General features: G+C 55.4%; 1 protein-coding gene across 1 annotated transcript in view; it reads left to right on the top strand.

Moving 5' to 3' along the window:
• The window catches only part of LOC128684580 (uncharacterized), a 110,974-nt gene that overhangs the window by 86,055 nt on the left and 9,494 nt on the right, over positions 1-15,425 (top strand). The window contains exon 6 of the mRNA XM_070082739.1: positions 14,434-14,585. Within this exon, the coding sequence (XP_069938840.1) occupies positions 14,434-14,585 (152 nt within the window). The remainder of the gene's footprint in view (positions 1-14,433; positions 14,586-15,425) is intronic.

Raw genomic sequence — 15,425 nt, 5'->3', positions numbered from 1 at the left:
CCTTCCTGTAGTCCACGACCACCTACCCCCTTCCTGTGTCCACGACCACCTACCCCTTCCTGTAGTCCACGACCACCTACCCCCTTCCTGTAGTCCACGACCACCTACCCCCTTCCTGTAGTCCACGACCACCTACCCCCTTCCTGTAGACCACGACCACCTACCCCCTTCCTGTAGTCCACGACCACCTACCCCCTTCCTGTAGTCCACGACCACCTACCCCCTTCCTGTAGTCCACGACCACCTACCCTCTTCCTGTAGTCCACGACCACCTACCCCTTCCTGTAGTCCACGACCACCTACCCCCTTCCTGTAGTCCACGACCTCCTACCCCCTTCCTGTAGTCCACGACCACCTACCCCCTTCCTGTCGTCCACGACCACCTACCCCTTCCTGTAGTCCACGACCACCTACCCTCTTCCTGTAGTCCACGACCACCTACCCCCTTCCTGTAGTCCACGACCACCTACCCTCTTCCTGTAGTCCACGACCACCTACCCCTTCCTGTAGTCCACGACCACCTACCACCTTCCTGTAGTCCACGACCACCTACCTCCTTCCTGTAGTCCACGACCACCTACCCCCTTCCTGTAGTCCACGACCACCTACCCCCTTCCTGTAGTCCACGACCACCTACCTCCTTCCTGTAGTCCACGACCACCTACCCCTTCCTGTAGTCCACGACCACCTACCCTCTTCCTGTAGTCCACGACCACCTACCCTCTTCCTGTAGTCCACGACCACCTACCCCTTCCTGTAGTCCACGACCACCTACCCCCTTCCTGTAGTCCACGACCACCTACCCCTTCCTGTAGTCCACGACCACCTACCCCCTTCCTGTAGTCCACGACCACCTACCCTCTTCCTGTAGTCCACGACCACCTACCCCACGACCACCTACCCCCTTCCTGTAGTCCACGACCACCTACCCCCTTCCTGTAGTCCACGACCACCTACCCCCTTCCTGTAGTCCACGACCACCTACCCTCTTCCTGTACCACGACCACTCCCCCTTCCTGTAGTCCACGACCACCTACCCCACCTTTCCTGTAGTCCACGACCACCTACCCCCTTCCTGTAGTCCACGACCACCTACCCTCTTCCTGTAGTCCACGACCACCTACCCTCTTCCTGTAGTCCACGACCACCTACCCTCTTCCTGTAGTCCACGACCACCTACCCTCTTCCTGTAGTCCACGACCACCTACCACCATCCTGTAGTCCACGACCACCTACCCCCTTCCTGTAGTCCATGACCACCTTCCCCCTTCCTGTAGTCCACGACCACCTACCCTCTTCCTGTAGTCCACGACCACCTACCCTCTTCCTGTAGTCCACGACCACCTACCCTCTTCCTGTAGTCCACGACCACCTACCCTCTTCCTGTAGTCCACGACCACCTACCTCCTTCCTGTAGTCCACGACCACCTACCCCCTTACTGTAGTCCACGACCACCTACCGCCTTCCTGTAGTACACGAACACCTACCCCCTTCCGGTAGTCCACGACCACCTACCCTCCTTCCTGTAGTCCACGACCACCTACCCCCTTCCTGTAGTCCACGACCACCTACCCCTTCCTGTAGTCCACGACCACCGACCCCCTGCCTGGAGTCCACGACCACCTACCCCCTTCCTGTAGTCCACGACCACCTACCCCCGTCCTGTAGTCCACGACCACCTACCCTCCTTCCTGTAGTCCACGACCACCTACCCTCTTCCTGTAGTCCACGACCACCTACCCTCTTCCTGTAGTCCACGACCACCTACCGCCTTCCTGTAATCCACGACCACCTACCCCCTTCCTGTAGTCCACGACCACCTACCCCCTTCCTGTAATCCACGACCACCTACCCTCTTCCTGTAGTCCACGACCACCTACCCCCTTCCTGTAGTCCACGACCACCTACCCCCTTCCTGTAGTCCACGACCTCCTACCCATTTCCTCTAGTCCACGACCACCTACCCTCTTCCTGTAGTCCACGACCACCTACCCTCTTCCTGTAGTCCACGACCACCTACCCACTTCCTGTAGTCCACGACCACCTGCCCTCTTCCTGTAGTCCATGACCACCTACCCCCTTCCTGTAGTCTACGACCACCTACCCCTTCCTGTAATACAAGACCACCTACCCTCTTCCTGTAGTCCACGACCACCTACCCCCTTCCTGTAGTCCTCGACCACCTACCCCGTTCCTGTAGTCCACGACCACCTACCCCCTTTCTGTAGTCCACGACCACCTACCCCCTTCCTGTAGTCCACGACCACCTACCCTCTTCCTGTAGTCCACGACCACCTACCCTCTTCCTGTAGTCCACGACCACCTACCCCCTTCCTGTAGTCCACGACCACCTACCCCTTCCTGTAGTCCACGACCACCTACCCTCTTCCTGTAGTCCACGACCACCTACCCTCCCCCTTCCTGTAGTCCACGACCACCTACCCCCTTCCTGTAGTCCACGACCACCTACCCCCTTCCTGTAGTCCACGACCACCTACCCTCTACTTCCTGTAGTCCACGACCACCTACCCTCTTCCTGTAGTCCACGACCACCTACCCTCTTCCTGTAGTCCACGACCACCTACGTACCACGACCACCTACCCCCTTCCTGTAGTCCACGACCACCTACCCCTCTAGGCTTCCTGTAGTCCACGACCACCTACCCTCTTCCTGTAGTCCACGACCACCTACCACGACCACCTACCCCCTTCCTGTAGTCCACGACCACCTACCCCCTTCCTGTAGTCCACGACCACCTACCCTTCCTGTAGTCCACGACCACCTACCCTCTTCCTGTAGTCCACGACCACCTACCCTCTTCCTGTAGTCCACGACCACCTACCCCCTTCCTGTAGTCCACCACCACCTACCCCCTTTCTGTAGTCCACGACCACCTACCTTCCTGTAGTCCACGACCACCTACCCCCTTCCTGTAGTCCTCAACCACCGACCCCCTTCCTGTAGTCCACGACCACCTACCCTCTTCCTGTAGTCCACGACCACCTGCCCTCTTCCTGTAGTCCACGACCACCTACCCCCTTCCTGTAGTCCACGACCACCTACCCTCCTTCCTGTAGTCCACGACCACCTACCTCCTTCCTGTACTCCACGACCACCTACCCCCTTCCTGTAGTCCACGACCACCTACCCTCTTCCTGTAGTCCACGACCACCTACCCCCTTCCTGTAGTCCACGACCACCTACCTCCTTCCTGTAATCCACGACCACCTACCCTCTTCCTGTAGTCCACGACCGCCTACCCTCTTCCTGTAGTCCACGACCACCTACCATCTTCCTGTAGTCCACGACCAGCTACCACCTTCCTGTAGTCCTCGACCACCTACCCTCTTCCTGTAGTCCACGACCACCTACCACGACCTTCCTGTAGTCCACGACCACCTACCTCCTTCCTGTAGTCCACGACCACCTACCCCTTCCTGTAGTCCACGACCACCTACCCTCTTCCTGTAGTCCACGACCACCTACCCTCTTCCTGTAGTCCACGACCACCTACCCCTTCCTGTAGTCCACGACCACCTACCCTCCTTCCTGTAGACCACGACCACCTACCCTCTTCCTGTAGTCCACGACCACCTCCCTCCTTCCTGTAGTCCACGACCACCTACCCCCTTCCTGTAGTCCACGACCACCTACCCTCTTCCTGTAGTCCACGACCACCTGCCCCCTTCCTGTAGTCCAAGACCACCTACCCCCTTCCTGTAGTCCACGACCACCTCCCCGCTTCCTGTAGTCCAAGACCACCTACCCCCTTCCTGTAGTCCACGACCACCTACCCTCTTCCTGTAGTCCACGACCACCTGCCCTCTTCCTGTAGTCCATGACCACCTACCCCCTTTCTGTAGTCCACGACCACCTACCCCTTCCTGTAGTCCACGACCACCTACCCTCTTCCTGTAGTCCACGACCACCTACCCTCCTTCCTGTAGTCCACGACCACCTACCCCTTCCTGTAGTCCACGACCACCTACCCCTTCCTGTAGTCCACGACCACCTACCCTCCTTCCTGTAGTCCACGACCACCTACCCCCTTCCTGTAGTCCACGACCACCTACCCCCTTCCTGTAGTCCACGACCACCTACCCTCCTTCCTGTAGTCCACGACCACCTACCCTCCTTCCTGTAGTCCACGACCACCTACCCTCTTCCTGTAGTCCACGACCACCTACCTCCTTCCTGTAGTCCACGACCACCTACCCTCTTCCTGTAGTCCACGACCACCTACCTCCTTCCTGTAGTCCACGACCACCTACCCCCTTCCTGAAGTCCACGACCACCTAGCGACTTCCTGTAGTCCACGACCACCTACCGCCTTCCTGTAGTCCACGACCACCTACCCCCTTCCTGTAGTCCACGACCACCTACCCCCTTCCTGTAGTCCACGACCACCTACCCTCTTCCTGTAGTCCACGACCACCTTCCCTGTAGTCCACGACCACCTACACCCTTCCTGTAGTCCACGACCACCTACCCCCTTCCTGTAGTCCACGACCACCTACCCTCTTCCTGTAGTCCACGACCACCTACCCTCTTCCTGTAGTCCACGACCACCTACCCTCTTCCTGTAGTCCACGACCACCTACCCCTTCCTGTAGTCCACGACCACCTACCCCCTTCCTGTAGTCCACGACCACCTACCCTCTTCCTGTAGTCCACGACCACCTACCCTTCCTGTAGTCCACGACCACCTACCCCTTCCTGTAGTCCACGACCACCTACCCTCCTTCCTGTAGTCCACGACCACCTACCCCCTTCCTGTAGTCCACGACCACCTACCCCCTTCCTGTAGTCCACGACCACCTACCCTCTTCCTGTAGTCCACGACCACCTACCCTCTTCCTGTAGTCCACGACCACCTACCCTCTTCCTGTAGTCCCTTAGTCCACGACCACCTACCCCCTTCCTGTAGTCCACGACCACCTACCTCCTTCCTGTAGTCCACGACCACCTTCCTGTACCACGACCACCTACCCTTCCACGACCACCTACCCCCTTCCTGTAGTCCACGACCACCTACCCCCTTCCTGTAGTCCACGACCACCTACCCCCTTCCTGTAGTCCACGACCACCTACCTCCTTCCTGTAGTCCACGACCACCTACCCCCTTCCTGTAGTCCACGACCACCTACCCCCTTCCTGTAGTCCACGACCACCTACCCTCTTCCTGTAGTCCACGACCACCTACCCTCTTCCTGTAGTCCACGACCACCTACCCTCTTCCTGTAGTCCACGACCACCTACCTCCTTCCTGTAGTCCACGACCACCTACCTCCTTCCTGTAGTCCACGACCACCTACCCCCTTCCTGTAGTCCACGACCACCTACCCCCTTCCTGTAGTCCACGACCACCTACCCCCTTCCTGTAGTCCACGACCACCTACCCCCTTCCTGTAGTCCACGACCACGTACCCTCTTCCTGTAGTCCACGACCAACTACCCCCTTCCTGTAGTCTACGACCACCTACCCTCTTCCTGTAGTCCACGACCACCTATCCTCATCCTGTAGTCCACGACCACCTACCCTCCTTCCTGTAGTCCACGACCACCTACCCTCTTCCTGTAGTCCACGACCACCTACCCTCGTCCTGTAGTCCACGACCACCTACCCTCTTCCTGTAGTCCACGACCACCTACCCTCTTCCTGTAGTCCACGACCACCTACCCTCTTCCTTAGTCCTGTAGTCCACGACCACCTACCCCCTTCCTGTAGTCCACGACCACCTACCCCTTCCTGTAGTCCACGACCACCTACCCCCCTCCTTTCGTCCACGACCACCTACCCCCTTCCTGTAGTCCACGACCACCTACCCCCTTCCTGTAGTCCACGACCACCTACCTCCTTCCTGTAGTCCACGACCACCTACCTCCTTCCTGTAGTCCACGACCACCTACCCCCTTCCTGTAGTCCACGACCACCTACCTCCTTCCTGTAGTCCACGACCACCTACCTCCTTCCTGTAGTCCACGACCACCTACCCCCTTCCTGTAGTCCACGACCACCTACCTCCTTCCTGTAGTCCACGACCACCTACCCCCTTCCTGTAGTCCACGACCACCTACCTCCTTCCTGTAGTCCACGACCACCTACCCCCTTCCTGTAGTCCACGACCACCTACCCCTTCCTGTAGTCCACGACCACCTACCCTCTTCCTGTAGTCCACGACCACCTACCCTCTTCCTGTAGTCCACGACCACCTACCCGACCTTCCTGTAGTCCACGACCACCTACCCTCCTTCCTGTTGTCCACGACCACCTACCCTCTTACTGTAGTCCACGACCACCTACCTCCTTCCTGTAGTCCACGACCACCTACCCTCCACGACCACCTACCCCCTTCCTGTAGTCCACGACCACCTACCTCCTTCCTGTATTCCACGACCACCTACCCCCTTCCTGTAGTCCACGACCACCTACCTCCTTCCTGTATTCCACGACCACCTACCCCTTCCTGTAGTCCACGACCACTTACCCTCTTCCTCTAGTCCACGACCACCTACCCTCTTCCTGTAGTCCACGACCAGCTACCCTCTTCCTGTAGTCCACCACCACCTACCCTCTTCCTGTAGTCCACGACCACCTGCCCTCTTCCTGTAGTCAACGACCACCTACCCTCTTCCTGTAGTCCACGACCACCTACCTCCTTCCTGTAGTCCACGACCACCTACCCTCTTCCTGTAGTCCACGACCACCTACCTCCTTCCTGTAGTCCACGACCACCTACCCTCCTTCCTGTAGTCCACGACCACCTACCCTCTTCCTGTAGTCCACGACCACCTACCCCTTCCTGTAGTCCACGACCACCTACCCCCTTCCTGTAGTCCACGACCACCTACCCCCTTCCTGTAGTCCACGACCACCTACCCCCTTCCTGTAGTCCACGACCACCTACCCCCTTCCTGTAGTCCACGACCACCTACCCCCTTCCTGTAGTCCACGACCACCTACCCCCTTCCTGTAGTCCACGACCACCTACCACCTTCCTGTAGTCCACGACCACCTACCCTCCCACGACCACCTACCTTCCTGTAGTCCACGACCACCTACCCCTTCCTGTAGTCCACGACCACCTACCCCCTTCCTGTAGTCCACGACCACCTACCCCCTTCGTGTAGTCCACGACCACCTACCCTCTTCCTGTAGTCCACGACCACCTGCCCTCTTCCTGTAGTCAACGACCACCTACCCTCTTCCTGTAGTCCACGACCACCTACCTCCTTCCTGTAGTCCACGACCACCTACCCCCTTCCTGTAGTCCACGACCACCTACCCCCTTTTTGTAGTCCACTATCACCTACCCCCTTTCTGTAGTCCACGACCACCTACCCCCTTCCTGTAGTCCACGACCACCTACCCCCTTCCTGTAGTCCACGACCACCTACCCCCTTCCTGTAGTCCACGACCACCTACCCTCTTCCTGTAGTCCACGACCAGCTACCCTCTTCCTGTAGTCCACCACCACCTACCCTCCTTCCTGTAGTCCACGACCACCTACCCTCTTCCTGTAGTCCACGACCACCTACCACCTTCCTGTAGTCCACGACCACCTACCCCCTTCCTGTAGTCCACGACCACCTACCCTCTTCCTGTAGTCCACGACCACCTACCCTCTTCCTGTAGTCCACGACCACCTTCCCTCTTCCTGTAGTCCACGACCACCTACCTCCTACCTGTAGTCCACGACCACCTACCCCCCTTCCTACCTCCTTCCTGTAGTCCACGACCACCTACCCTCCTTCCTGTAGTCCACGACCACCTACCCTCCTTCCTGTAGTCCACGACCACCTACCCCCTTCCTGTAGTCCACGACCACCTACCCCCTTCCTGTAGTCCACGACCACCTACCCCCTTCCTGTAGTCCACGACCACCTACCTACCTCTAGTCCCCGTCCACCTACCCTCTTCCTGTAGTCCACGACCACCTACCCTCTTCCTGTAGTCCACGACCACCTACCCTCTTCCTGTAGTCCACGACCACCTACCCCTTCCTGCAGTCCTTCCTGTAGTCCACGACCACCTACCCCCTTCCTGTAGTCCACGACCACCTACCCCTTCCTGTAGTCCACGACCACCTACCCCCTTCCTGTAGTCCACGACCACCTACCCTCTTCCTGTAGTCCACGACCACCTACCCTCCTTCCTGTAGTCCACGACCACCTACCCTCTTCCTGTAGTCCACGACCACCTACCCCTTCCTGTAGTCCACGACCACCTACCCCCTTCCTGTAGTCCACGACCACCTACCCTCCTTCCTGTAGTCCAGGACCACCTACCCTCTTCCTGTAGTCCACGACCATCTACCCCCTTCCTCTAGTCCACGACCACCTACCCTCTTCCTGTAGTCCACGACCACCTACCCCCTTCCTGTAGTCCACGACCACCTACCTCCTTCCTGTAGTCCACGACCACCTACCCCCTTCCTGTAGTCCACGACCACCTACCCCCTTCCTCTAGTCCACGACCACCTACCCTCTTCCTGTAGTCCACGACCACCTACCCTCTTCCTGTAGTCCACGACCACCTACCCTCTTCCTGTAGTCCACGACCACCTACCTCCTTCCTGTAGTCCACGACCACCTACCCCCTTCCTGTAGTCCACAACCACCTATCTCCTTCCTGTAATCCACGACCACCTACCCCCTTCCTGTAGTCCACGACCACCTACCCCCTTCCTGTAGTCCACGACCACCTACCCCCTTCCTGTAGTCCACGACCACCTACCCCTTTCCTCTAGGCCACGACCATCTACCCTCTTCCTGTAGTCCACGACCACCTACCCTCTTCCTGTAGTCCACGACCACCTGCCCTCTTCCTGTAGTCCACGACCACCTACCCTCCTTCCTGTAGTCCACGACCACCTACCCTCTTCCTGTAGTCCACGACCACCTACCTCCCTTCCTGTAGTCCACGACCACCTACCCTCTTCCTGTAGTCCACGACCACCTACCTCCTTCCTGTAGTCCACGACCACCTACCCCCTCCTTCCTGTAGTCCACGACCACCTACCCCCTTCCTGTAGTCCACGACCACCTACCCCCTTCCTGTAGTCCACGACCACCTACCCTCTTCCTGTAGTCCACGACCACCTACCCTCTTCCTGTAGTCCACGACCACCTACCCCCTTCCTGTAGTCCACGACCACCTACCTCCTTCCTGTAGTCCACGACCACCTACCTCCTTACTGTAGTCCACGACCACCTACCTCCTTACTGTAGTCCACGACCACCTACCCCCTTCCTGTAGTCCACGACCACCTACCTCCTTCCTGTAGTCCACGACCACCTACCCTTTTCCTGTAGTCCACGACCACCTACCCCCTTCCTGTAGTCCACGACCACCTACCCCCTTCCTGTAGTCCACGACCACCTACCCCCTTCCTGTAGTCCACGACCACCTACCTCCTTCCTGTAGTCCACGACCACCTACCTCCTTCCTGTAGTCTACGACCACCTACCTCCTTCCTGTAGTCCACGACCACCTACCCTCTTCGTGTAGTCCACGACCACCTACCCCTTCCTGTAGTCCACGACCACCTACCCCCTTCCTGTAGTCCACGACCACCTACCACCTTCCTGTAGTCCACGACCACCTACCTCTTCCTGTAGTCCACGACCACCTACCCCCTTCCTGTAGTCCACGACCACCTACCCTCTTCCTGTAGTCCACGACCACCTACCTTCTTCCTGTAGTCCACGACCACATACCATCTTCCTGTAGTCCACGACCACCTACCTTCTTCCTGTAGTCCACGACCAGCTACCTCCTTCCTGTAGTCCTCGACCACCTACCCTCTTCCTGTAGTCCACGACCACCTACCCTCTTTCTGTAGTCCACGACCACCTACCCTTTTCCTGTTGTCCATGACCACCTACCCTCTTCCTGTAGTCCACGACCACATACCCTCTTCCTGTAGTCCACGACCACTTACCCCCTTCCTGTAGTCCACGACCACCTACCCTCTTCCTGTAGTCCACGACCACCTACCCTCTTCCTGTAGTCCACGACCACCTACCCCCTTCCTGTAGTCCACGACCACCTACCCTCCCTGTAGTCCACGACCACCTACTTCCTTAGTAGTCCACGACCACCTACCCTCTTCCTGTAGTCCCCGACCACCTACCCTCCTCCTGTAGTCCACGACCACCTACCCTCTTCCTGTTGTCCACGACCACCTACCCTCTTACTGTAGTCCACGACCACCTACCTCCTTCCTGTAGTCCACGACCACCTACCCTCTTCCTGTAGTCCACGACCACCTACCCCCTTCCTGTAGTCCACGACCACCTACACCCTTACTGTAGTCCACGACCACCTACCCTCTTCCTGTAGTCCACGACCACCTACCCTCTTCCTGTAGTCCACGACCACCTACCCTCTTCCTGTAGTCCACGACCACTTACCCCTTCCTGTAGTCCACGACCACCTACCCCCTTCCTGTAGTCCACGACCACCTACCCCCTTCCTCTAGTCCACGACCACCTACCCTCTTCCTGTAGTCCACGACCACCTACCCTCTTCCTGTAGTCCACGACCACCTACCCCTCTTCCTGTAGTCCACGACCACCTACCTCCTTCCTGTAGTCCACGACCACCTACCCCCTTCCTGTAGTCCACAACCACCTAACACCTTCCTGTAATCCACGACCACCTACCCCCTTCCTGTAGTCCACGACCTCCTACCCCCCTCTAGGCCACGACCATCTGTAGTCCACGACCACCTACCCTCTTCCTTCCTGTAGTCCACGACCACCTACCCCCTTCCTGTAGTCCACGACCACCTACCCTCTTCCTGTAGTCCACGACCACCTACCCTCTTCCTGTAGTCCACGACCACCTACCAGTCCACGACCACCTACCCCCTTCCTGTAGTCCACGACCACCTACCTCCTTCCTGTATTCCACGACCACCTACCCCCTTCCTGTAGTCCACGACCACCTACCCTCTTCCTGTAGTCCACGACCACCTACCCCCTTCCTGTAGTCCACGACCACCTACCCTCCTTAGGCCTGTAGTCCACGACCACCTACCCTCTTCCTGTAGTCCACGACCACCTACCCCTTCCTGTACTCCACGACCACCTACCCCCTTCCTGTAGTCCACGACCACCTACCCACTTCCTGTAGTCCACGACCACCTACCCTCTTCCTGTAGTCCACGACCACCTACCGTCTTCCTGTAGTCCACGACCACCTACCCCTTCCTGTAGTCCACGACCACCTACCTCCTTCCTGTAGTCCTCGACCACCTACCCTCTTCCTGTAGTCCACGACCACCTGCCCTCTTCCTGTAGTCCACGACCACCTACCTCCTTCCTGTAGTCCATGACCACCTACCTCCTTCCTGTAGTCCAAGACCACCTACCCTCTTCCTGTAGTCCACGACCACCTACCCTCTTCCTGTAGTCCACGACCACCTACCCCCTTCCTGTAGTCCACGACCACCTACCTCCTTCCTGTAGTCCACGACCACCTACCCCCTTCCTGTAGTCCACGACCACCTACCCTCTTCCTGTAGTCCACGACCACCTACCCTCTTCCTGTAGTCCACGACCACCTACCCCCTTCCTGTAGTCCACGACCACCTACCCTCTTCCTGTAGTCCACGACCACCTACCTCCTTCCTGTAGTCCACGACCACCTACCCTCTTCCTGTAGTCCACGACCACCTACCCTCTTCCTGTAGTCCACGACCACCTACCCTCTTCCTGTAGTCCACGACCACCTACCTCCTTCCTGTAGTCCACGACCACCTACCCTCTTCCTGTAGTCCACGACCACCTACCTCCTTCCTGTAGTCCACGACCACCTACCCCCTTCCTGTAGTCCTCGACCACCTACCCCCTTCCTCTAGTCCACGACCACCTACCCTCTTCCTGTAGTCCACGACCACCTACCCTCTTCCTGTAGTCCACGACCACCTACCCTCTTCCTGTAGTCCACGACCACCTACCTCCTTCCTGTAGTCCACGACCACCTACCCCCTTCCTGTAGTCCACAACCACCTATCTCCTTCCTGTAATCCACGACCACCTACCCCCTTCCTGTAGTCCACGACCACCTACCCCCTTCCTGTAGTCCACGACCACCTACCCCCTTCCTGTAGTCCACGACCACCTACCCCTTTCCTCTAGGCCACGACCATCTACCCTCTTCCTGTAGTCCACGACCACCTACCCTCTTCCTGTAGTCCACGACCACCTGCCCTCTTCCTGTAGTCCACGACCACCTACCTCCTTCCTGTAGTCCACGACCACCTACCCTCTTCCTGTAGTCCACGACCACCTACCCTCTTCCTGTAGTCCACGACCACCTACCCTCTTCCTGTAGTCCACGACCACCTACCCTCTTCCTGTAGTCCACGACCACCTACCCCCTTCCTGTAGTCCACGACCACCTACCCCCTTCCTGTAGTCCACGACCACCTACCCCCTTCCTCTAGTCCACGACCACCTACCCTCTTCCTGTAGTCCACGACCACCTACCCTCTTCCTGTAGTCCACGACCACCTACCTCCTTCCTGTAGTCCACGACCACCTACCCCCTTCCTGTAGTCCACGACCACCTACCTCCTTCCTGTAGTCCACGACCACCTACCCTCTTCCTGTAGTCCACGACCACCTACCCTCTTCCTGTAGTCCACGACCACCTACCCTCTTCCTGTAGTCCACGACCACCTACCTCCTTCCTGTAGTCCACGACCACCTACCCCCTTCCTGTAGTCCACGACCACCTACCTCCTTCCTGTAGTCCACGACCACCTACCAGGAACCTTTGAACGAAGTGAGAGAGTGATTGTGGTAGGAGACCTAAATGCTAAAGTAGTAGAAACTTATAGAGAGAGTGTAGTAGGTAAGTTTGGGGTGCCAGGTGTAAATGATAATGGGAGCCCATTGATTGAAATTTGTATAGAAATGGGTTTAGTTATAGGTAATGCATATTTTAAGAAAAAGAGGATAAATAAGTATACAAGGTATGATGTAGGGCATAATGGCAGTAGTTTGTTGGACTATGTGTAGGTAGACAAAAGACTGTTGAGTAGACTTTAGGATATACATGTTTACAGAGGGGCCATAGATATATCAGATCACTTTTTACTTGTAGCTACATTGAGAGTAAAAGGTATATGGGATACAAGAAAAATAGAAGCATAAGGTAAGAGAGAGGTGAAGGTTTATAAACTAAAAGAGGAGGCAGTTAAGGTAAGATATAAACAACTATTGGAGGATAGATGGACTAGTGAGAGAATAGGAAATGAGAATTTTTACAACGTAGAAGTGATGCAAGGAGGGAAGAGTATATTGAGAAAAAATGAGATGTTAAGAGAGTGGTGAAGCAATGTAAAAAGAGAGCAAATTATAGAGTGGGTGAGATGTTATCAACAAATTTTGTTTAAATATGAAAAAGTTTTGGAGTGAGATTAATAAGTTGAGGAAGCCTAGGGAACACATAGATTTGATAGTTAAAAATAGGAGAGGAGAGTTATTAAATGGAGAGTTAGAGGTATCGGGAAGATGGAGGGAATATTTTGAGGAATTGTTAAATGTTGATGAAGATAGGGAAGCTGTGGTTTCGTGTATAGGGCAAGGAGGAATGACATCTTTTAGGGGTGAGGAAGAGCCAATTGTGAGTGTGGGGAAAGTTCGTGAGGCAGTAGGTAAAATGAAAGGGGGTAAGGCAGCAAGACAGAAATGTTAAAAGCAGGAGGGGATATAGTTTTGGAGTGGTTGGTGCTATTATTTAATAAATGTATGGAAGAGGGTAAGGTGCTTAGGGATTGGCAGAAAGCATGCATAATTCCTTTGTATAAAGGCAAAGAGGACAAAAGAGAGTGCAAAAATTATAGGAGGATAAGTCTGTTGAGTATATCTGGTAGTGTATGGTAGAGTTATTATGGAAAGAATTAAGAGTAAGACGGAGAGTAGGATAGCAGATGAACAAGGAGACTTTGGGAAAGGTAGGGGGTGTGTAGACCACTTGTTTGCAGTGAAACATATAAGCGAACAGTATTTAGATAAGGCTAAAGAGGTTTTTGTGGCATTTATGGATTTGGAAAAGGCGTAAGACATTGTGGATAGGGGCGCAATGTGGCAGATGTTGCAGGTGTATGGTGTAGGAGGTAAGTTACTGAAAGCAGTGAAGAGTTTTTACGAGGATAGTGAGGCTCAAGTTAGAGTATGTAGGAAGGAGGGAGATTATTTCCCAGTAAAAGTAGGCCTTAGACAAGGATGTGTGATGTCACCGTGGTTGTTCAATATGACTCACGAAATCGTAATGACACGATTGCAAACAAACCATACCACGGGCGGGATTTGAACCCGCAGTCGCGTTAGCTAACGCGACGGTCTGGAGTTTTGAGACTCTCTGACTGCGGGTTCAAATCCCGCCCGTGGTATGGTTTGTTCAATATGTTTATAGATGAAGTTGTAAAAGAAGTAAATGCGAGGGTCTTGGCAAGAGGCGTGGAGTTAAAAGATAAAGAATCAAAGATAAAATGGGAGTTCTCACAGTTGCTTTTTGCTGATGACACTGTGCTCTTGGGAGATTCTGAAGAGAAGTTGCAGAGGTTGGTGGATGAATTTGGTAGGGTATGTAAAAAAGAAAAGTAAAAGTGAATATAGGAAAGAGTAAAGTGATAAGGATAACAAAAATATTAGGTGATAAAAGATTGGATATCAGACTGGAGGGAGAGAGTATGGAGGAGGTGAATGTGTTCAGATATTTGGGAGTGGATGTGTCATCAGATGGGTCTGTGAAAATGAGATGAATCATAGAACCGATGAGGGGAAAAGGGTGAGCGGTGCACTTAGAAGTCTGTGGAGACAAAGAACTTTGTCCGTGGAAGGAAAGAGGGGAATGTATGAGAGTACAGTTTTACCAACGCTCTCATATGGGTGTGAAGCATGGGTGATGAATGTTGCAACAAGGAGAAGGCTGGAGGCAGTGGAGATGCCATGCCTGAGGGCAATGTGTGGTGTAAATATAATGCAGAGAATTCGTAGTTTGGAAGTTAGGAGGAGGTGCGGGATTGACAGAACTGTTGTCCAGAGGGCTGAGGAAGGGTTGTTGAGGTGGTTTGGACATGTAGAGAGAATGGAACGATACAGAATGACTTCGAGAGTGTATCAGTCTGTAGTGGAGGGAAGGCAGGGTAGGGGTCGGCCTAGGAAAGGTTGGAGGGAGGGGGTAAAGGAGGATTTGTGTGCGAGGGGCTTGGACTTCCAGCAAGCATGCGTGAGCGTATTTGATAGGAGTGACGTGCTGTTGGAGTGTGAGCAAAGTAACATTTATGAAGGGATTCCGGGAAACGGGGAGGCCGGACTTGAGTCCTGGAGGTGGGAAGTACAGTGTCTGCACTCTGAAGGAGGGGTGTTAATGTTGCAGTTTTATAAACTGTAGTGTAAAGCACC

This window comes from Cherax quadricarinatus, chromosome 8 (assembly GCF_038502225.1).
Source record: "Cherax quadricarinatus isolate ZL_2023a chromosome 8, ASM3850222v1, whole genome shotgun sequence".
NCBI lineage: Eukaryota > Metazoa > Arthropoda > Malacostraca > Decapoda > Parastacidae > Cherax > Cherax quadricarinatus.
The sequence above is the reverse complement of the archived record's forward strand: the minus strand, read 5'-3'. Positions and strand labels throughout refer to the sequence as shown.